Source organism: Aegilops tauschii, chromosome 1 (assembly GCF_002575655.3).
Source record: "Aegilops tauschii subsp. strangulata cultivar AL8/78 chromosome 1, Aet v6.0, whole genome shotgun sequence".
In the NCBI taxonomy this organism is placed as follows: domain Eukaryota; kingdom Viridiplantae; phylum Streptophyta; class Magnoliopsida; order Poales; family Poaceae; genus Aegilops; species Aegilops tauschii.
The window spans coordinates 1,724,932-1,732,308 of record NC_053035.3 but is presented as its reverse complement, the minus strand read 5'-3'; the positions used below and the strand labels follow the sequence as shown (position 1 = coordinate 1,732,308).

At 49.8% G+C, this 7,377-nt stretch overlaps 1 protein-coding gene across 1 annotated transcript; it reads right to left on the bottom strand.

Moving 5' to 3' along the window:
- Positions 1-6,041: 6,041 nt before the first annotated feature.
- Positions 6,042-6,767, bottom strand: LOC109754222 (uncharacterized). The gene has a single exon (XM_020313135.1). The coding sequence runs from the start codon at positions 6,765-6,767 to the stop codon at positions 6,042-6,044; it is 726 nt and encodes a 241-aa protein (XP_020168724.1).
- Between the last annotated feature and the right edge of the window lie 610 nt (positions 6,768-7,377).

The following is a 7,377-nucleotide window of genomic DNA, read 5'->3' as shown; positions in this document are numbered from 1 at the left end:
GGACCTTGCCGAGTAGTATCTGAACCAGTGGGGGCACGCTAAGTGCACCCACTGGGTGTAGTCCCCGAGACTGTGGTCGACTGCGGGCAGTCGGCGACGGTCTGAAAACTGTTCGACTCTTTTGTCTTTTTTTACTCGGCCAAGGCGGACCTTGCCGAATGGTATCTGAACCAGTGGTGGCACGCTAAGTGCACCCACTGGGTGTAGTCCCCGAGACTACTGTTGGATGTTTGATTCGACAGTAGTCTTAGAACTGTTGGAATTGCCTTTTGTTGCTCGGAAACAATCGAACTGTGAGCTCGTCGACTGATTGCTTGTTTTTGCAGAAATCTTGTGAGCTCGGGGCTCGTTATGCTGAGCTGGAGAAGAAGCAGATCGAGCTCAACCTGGACCTGAAACTTGACCAGGAGAATCTGAAGAAAGCCCAAGACGGAGCGGTTGGTATGTTGGGTGAGGATTTAGTTTACTGTCTTCGTCCTGCTTTTCCATCTTCTGCTCTGACTCGACTGCCATCTCTTGCAGAGAAAATGAAGGAAGCTCTGGAAAAGAAGGACCGTGACCTGGCTGAGGCGCAGAAGGCGGCACTTGAAAAGACGAAGCTTGCCGAAGAGAAGCTCGCCTCAGTCGGGAAGCTTGAAGAGGAAAATGCCAAACTGAAAACTGCACTTGAGGAGGCCAACAAAGAATGGACTCGACTGAAGAAGGACAAGGACGCCCTGCCAGACAAAGCCAGTGAACTGTCGCAGAAAAGGCAGGAGCTGGAGGTTTATCTGAGTGGGCATGCTCAAAAACTGTCTCTCATGCTTGAAGGTATCTTTTTTCCGATTGTTCTTTCATTGTCGATTCATCAAACTTCTGTCGCCTCACATTCCATTCCTGCACGCAGAATTTTGTCCAAACTTTGAAGAAGAGACTGGGCGAGTGGAGACAAGCTTGGACCCCATCAACTCCCCCATCAAAGACGAAGCTGCCATGCATGTGCTCCGACTGGAGTCTCGTCTGTCGAGCGTGGCTGACTACATCGCCCGACTGAAAGTGGCAGTTTCCCGAGCCGACTCAACTCTCTGGCCCAACACTACCCTTCAGAACGACCTGGAGTCTTTGATGATCCAACTCAACCAGATCCCTGACCGAGTGCTGGAGTGGAAAAAATCTTCTGCTCGCTGCGGGGCTGATGTGGCTTTGTCTCTAGTCCGGGTCCACTGTAAGGACGTGAAGGAAGATAAGCTCGCTGCGCTCCAGGTCGCAAACACCAAGAAACTCAACTTCCAGTCCTTCCTGGAGACTTTCATAGACGCAGCCACTCGGATCGCGGACGTAATCGACCTGGATGAGTTTGTGGAACCTGCCAGTCCTCCCGCTGCGGAGTGAAATTTTTTATGCCTTGCTTTAAATTTGCCTCGGGATGCCGAATGATTTTGTAATCGTGAAACTTCTTTCGGGCTTGGGCCTGAGTACTATCCTTTAAATTCGCCTCGGGATGCCGAGTGATCCTGTAACCATAAACTCCTTCGGGCCTGAAGCCTGAGCTCTTTTGCCCATGGTTGGGAACACTTTTAAGACGTATCCAAACTTGGTTTATTTCCTCATTTGCTCGTGTTTTGATCTCCGAGTGGAACTTGTTTTTCTCCCGGTCTCTTACAAATCCTGAGACGCAGTTCTGAGTCAGAAGTCCTCAGTCGACTTGTACTTTGTCGTCCTTATGGATAAGGATGGAGCATATATCATCCTTAGGCGAGTACGGGACTGCAGCTAAGCCCCTGAGTGAGAAGGTTGCTCACCACTCGGTATGGTTTTAATTACTTAGGCGAGTACTGGACTGCAGCTAAGCCCCCGAGTGAGAGGGTTGCTCACCACTCGGTAGGATTTCAATTACTTAGGCGAGTACTAGACTGCAGCTAAGCCCCCGAGTGAGAGGGTTGCTCACCACTCGGTAGGATTTCAATTACTTAGGCGAGTACTGGACTGCAGCTAAGCCCCCGAGTGAGAGGGTTGCTCACCACTCGGTAGGATTTCAATTACTTAGGCGAGTACTGGACTGCAGCTAAGCCCCCGAGTGAGAGGGTTGCTCACCACTCGGTAGGATTTTAGTTACTTAGGCGAGTACTGGACTGCAGCTAAGCCCCCGACTGAGAGGGTTGCTCACCACTCGGTAGGATTTCAATTACTTAGGCGAGTACTGGACTGCAGCTAAGCCCCCGAGTGAGAGGGTTGCTCACCACTCGGTAGGATTTCAATTACTTAGGCGAGTACTGGACTGCAGCTAAGCCCCCGAGTGAGAAGGTTGCTCACCACTCGGTAGGATTTTAATTACTTAGGCGAGTACTGGACTGCAGCTAAGCCCCCGAGTGAGAGGGTTGCTCACCACTCGGTAGGATTTTAGTTACTTAGGCGAGTATTGGACTGCAGCTAAGCCCCCGAGTGAGAGGGTTTCTCACCACTCGGTAGGATTTTAATTACTTAGGCGAGTACTGGACTGTAGCTAAGCCCCCGAGTGAGAGGGTTGCTCACCACTCGGTAGGATTTTAGTTACTTAGGCGAGTACTGGACTGCAGCTAAGCCCCCGAGTGAGAGGGTTGCTCACCACTCGGTAGGATTTTAATTACTTAGGCGAATCGGATTCGCGACTAAGCTTCCGAGTGGAGGCTGACCTTCCACTCAGTAAGATTTGAAAAACTTAGGCGAAGCAGATTCGCAGCTAAGTCACCCACTGGGGGATTTTAGATACAAATATCAACAAAACACATCTTGATAAATCAAAAAACTCTTGTCTTTGATAATCAATACTACAAAATGCATCTTTTATTACATCCAGACCGACTGAACGCTCAAGTGTAAAAGGGACGGAGCAGCTCCGCATTCCAAGCTCGGGGCTCGTCTCTCTTGTGCTCAACATTGTACAGATGATATGCTCCATTGTGGAGTACCTTGGTGACGATGAAGGGACCTTCCCAGGCAGGAGCAAGCTTGTGTGCCTTCTGTTGATCTACTCGGAGAACCAAGTCTCCCACTTGAAATGCTCGACCTCTCACATTCTTGGCGTGGAATCGTCGCAGGTCTTGCTGATAGATGGTCGACCGGATCAGGGCCATCTCTCTTTCCTCTTCCAAGAGGTCAACTGCATCTTGCCGTGCTTGCTCTGCTTCGTTTTCTGAGAAAAGCTCAACTCGGGGGGCATTGTGAAGCAAATCACTCGGGAGTACCGCTTCAGCTCCATAGACTAGGAAGAACGGAGTTCGACCAGTCGACCGGTTTGGAGTTGTTCTCAGACCCCATAAGACTGACGGAAGTTCATCAACCCATGCTCCTGCCACGTGCTTGAGGTCACGCATCAGTCGGGGTTTCAAGCCTTTAAGAATCAATCCGTTTGCTCTCTCTGCTTGTCCATTCGACTGAGGGTGAGCGACTAAGGCATAGTCGACTCGTGTTCCTTGAGAAGCACAGAAAGCTCTGAACTCATCAGAATCGAAGTTCGATCCATTGTCAGTGATGATGCTGTGAGGAACACCATATTTCAAGGTTAACTCTCTGATGAAGGTAACAGCAGTACTGGCTTCAAGGTTCTTGATTGGCTTAGCCTCAATCCATTTAGTGAATTTGTCGACTGCCACCAGCACATGGGTGAATCCGCTTCTTCCAGTTCTGAGTGGGCCGACCATGTCCAAGCCCCAGACTGCGAAAGGCCAGACAAGTGGAATGGTCTTTAGGGCTGACGCAGGCTTGCGAGACATGTTGGAGTAAAACTGGCATCCTTCACACTTGTCCACTATCTCCTTTGCCATCTCATTAGCTCGTGGCCAGAAAAAACCTGCTCGGTATGCTTTGGCCACGATGGTCCGAGAGGACGCATGATGACCACAGGTCCCCGAGTGGATATCATTGAGGATCACTCGACCTTCTTCCGGTGTTATACATTTCTGACAGACTCCAGTCGTGCTCTCTCTGAACAATTGTCCTCTGATTACTATGAAGGCTTTGGATCGATGGACGATCTGCCTAGCCTCTTCTTCGCCTTCTGGGAGTTCCTTCCTGAGAATATATGCAATATATGGTACTGTCCAGTCGGGGGTGATAACCAAAACTTCAATGATCAAGTCGACCACGGCAGGGACTTCCACTTCAGTCGGTTCTGTGGCACTCTTCGGTTGCGGGGGTTCTTCAGTGAAAGGATCTTCCTGTACTGAAGGTGTATGTAAATGCTCCAAGAACACATTACTGGGAACAACTCCCCTCTTGGAACCTATCTTGGCCAGATCGTTGGCTGCTTGGTTTTTCAATCGGGGTACGTGATGAAGCTCCAACCCCTCAAACTTCTTCTCCAGCTTTCTTACTGCGTTGCAATAACCTGTCATGGCTGGACTTCTGACGTCCCATTCCTTCATCACCTGATTAACTACCAAATCTGAGTCGCCGTAGACCATGAGGCGGCGGACGCCGAGTGAAATGGCCATACGTAACCCATACAGAAGTGCTTCATATTCGGCTTCATTGTTAGAAGAATCAAAGTGAATCTGAAGGACATAGCTGAGTTTGTCTCCTCGGGGGGATACCAATACTACCCCAGCACCGGAACCATTCAACATCTTAGAGCCACCAAAAAACATGGTCCAGTGTTCCGAGTGAACTTGAGTCGGCAGTTGCTGTTCGATCCACTCGGCCAAGAAATCAGCTATTGCCTGGGGTTTGATTGCTTTCTTTGTTTCAAACTCAATGCCTAAGGGAAGGAGTTCAATCGCCCATTTGGCCACTCGACCAGTTGCATCTCTATTGTTCAGAATCTCTGATAGTGGTGCGTTGCTGATGACTGTAATGGAGTGATCAGAAAAATAGTGAGCAACCTTCTTCGCAGTCATGTATATCCCATACACAAGCTTTTGATAGTGTGGATATCTTTGTTTCGAAGGGGTCAAAACTTCAGAAAGGTAGTACACTAGGCGCTGAACTTTGTATGCCTTCTCTTCTTCATCTCGCTCGATCGTGAGCACAGTACTAACAACTTGTCCAGTGGCTGCAATGTAAAGCAGTAAAGGTTCTTTGCTGATTGGGGCAGCTAACACCGTCTGGGTGGAAAGCAGGGCTTTGAGCTCTGCAAACGCTGCTTCAGCTTCATCAGTCCACTCGAACTTGTCAGCCTTCTTCATCAGTCGGTAAAGAGGAAGCGCCTTCTCACCAAGGCGAGAAATGAATCGACTTAGAGCGGCCAAACATCCAGTCAATTTTTGGACATCATGCACACGCACGGGGCATTTCATTTGGAGTATAGTACCAATCTTTTCTGGGTTAGCATCGATCCCTCGTTCGGAAACGAGAAACCCGAGTAACTTTCCACCAGGGACTCCAAATGTGCACTTTGCTGGATTGAGCTTGATATCATACTTTCTGAGATTTGCAAAGGTTTCAGCGAGGTCAGCCAACAGGTCGGAACCCTTTCGTGACTTGACCACGATCTCATCCATGTACGCCTCCACATTCCGACTGATTTGAGTGAGCAGGCACTTTTGAATCATCCTCATGAATGTGGCCCCTGCGTTCTTCAATCCGAACGGCATAGTGACGTAACAGAAGCATCCGAATGGCGTAATGAACGCCGTTTTTATTTCATCGGGCCCATACAGACGGATCTGATGGTACCCGGAATAAGCGTCCAGAAAGGACAACCTCTCGCATCCCGCAGTCGAGTCGACTATTTGGTCGATTCGGGGGAGAGGAAAATGATCTTTCGGGCATGCCCGATTGATATGCTTGAAGTCAATACACATGCGGAGTGAGTCGTCCTTCTTGGGGACCATGACCACATTGGCAAGCCACTCGGAGTGGTAAATCTCTCTAATGAACTCAGCCACCAGGAGTCGAGCCACCTCTTCACCAATAGCTTTCCTCTTCTGTATGGCGGACCGACAAAGATGTTCTTTTACTGGCTTCACCCTTGGGTCGACTCATAAACGATGCTCAGCCAGTTCCCTGGGTACACCCGACATGTCAGCAGGCTTCCATGCAAAGATGTCCCAGTTCTCACGGAGGAACTGGATGAGCGCTTCTTCCTATTTGCTGTCAAGGGTGGTGGAAATGTGAGTCGGGGCAGCCTCTGGGTCAGTCGGATGGATGTGAACCGGCTTGGTTTCACCAGACGACTGAAAGGCAGAGTCGGTTGCCGGCTTCTTTGATCGTAGCAAGTCACTCGGATCTGCATTCTTCTGATACTCTTGTAACTCGACTACTGCCATTTGTGCATCAGCGATCCTGGAGCCCTTCTGAAAGCACTCCTCTGCCTTTTGCCGATTGCCAGTCACAGTGATCACTCCCTTAGGACCAGGCATTTTCATCTTGAGGTAGACGTAACATGGTCGAGCCATGAAACGAGCGTATGCAGGCCTGCCCAAGATAGCGTGATAGGCACTCTGGAAATCCACGACCTCAAAAGTCAACTTCTCTTTCCGGTAATTCTTGGAATCACCGAAAACCACATCTAGCGCAATTTGGCCGAGTGAATGGGCCTTCTTGCCAGGGATAACTCCATGAAAACTCATGCTGCTTGCGCTGAGTTTGGACATCGGAATGCCCATCCCCTTCAAGGTCTCCGCGTACAGGATATTCAGGCCGCTGCCACCATCCATCAGCACCTTAGTCAGTCGGGTGCCTTCAACCACTGGGTCGACCACCAATGCTTGCCTCCCTGCGGTGGCAATGTGCGCTGGGTGATCAGACTGGTCGAATGTAATGGCGGTCTGCGACCACTTCAGATAGCTCGGTGTTGCCGGGGCAACCATGTTCACTTCTCTGTTAATTACTTTCAGTCGACTTTTGGTTTCGACATCAGCAAAAATCATCAGAGTGGAATTGATGTTGGGAAAACCATCATCATCATCATCCTTGTCATCACTCTTATCCGACTCTTTCTCCTTCTCTTTGGGCTGTTTATCGCGAAACTGCTGGATCAGGAGCCGACACTGTCGAGTGGTATGCTTTGGGTAAATGAAATTACCCTCTTCATCTTTCTTGGTATGAATATGGCAGGGTAAGTCCAACACATCGTTGCCATCTTGATCCTTCACTTTCTTGGGATTCCATGGCCCTTTGGGCTTTCCCTTGAATTTTCCTTGGGTCACTGTCAATGCCTCACCGGGAGACGCTGGTTCAGCTTTCCGTTTCTGCTTCCGACTAGAATTCCCTCCCCCAGTATCTTGGGCGACTGTTTTGTGCTTGCCACTCCGGAGTCGGTCTTCTTCTTCGCCATCGGCATATTTGGTGGCAATTTCCATCATTCGACCGAGGGTCATATCCCCAGTCCGACCAAACTTCAGATTTAGCTCTCTGTACTTGACGCCTTCTTTGAAGGCGCAGACTGCCTGGTGATCTGTCACTCCTTCCACCGTATGG

What these genes read in the sequence shown, in the direction of transcription:
- LOC109754222 (XM_020313135.1), bottom strand. Translation starts at nt 6,767, where the DNA reads ATGGTTGCCCCGGCAACACCGAGCTATCTGAAGTGGTCGCAGACCGCC.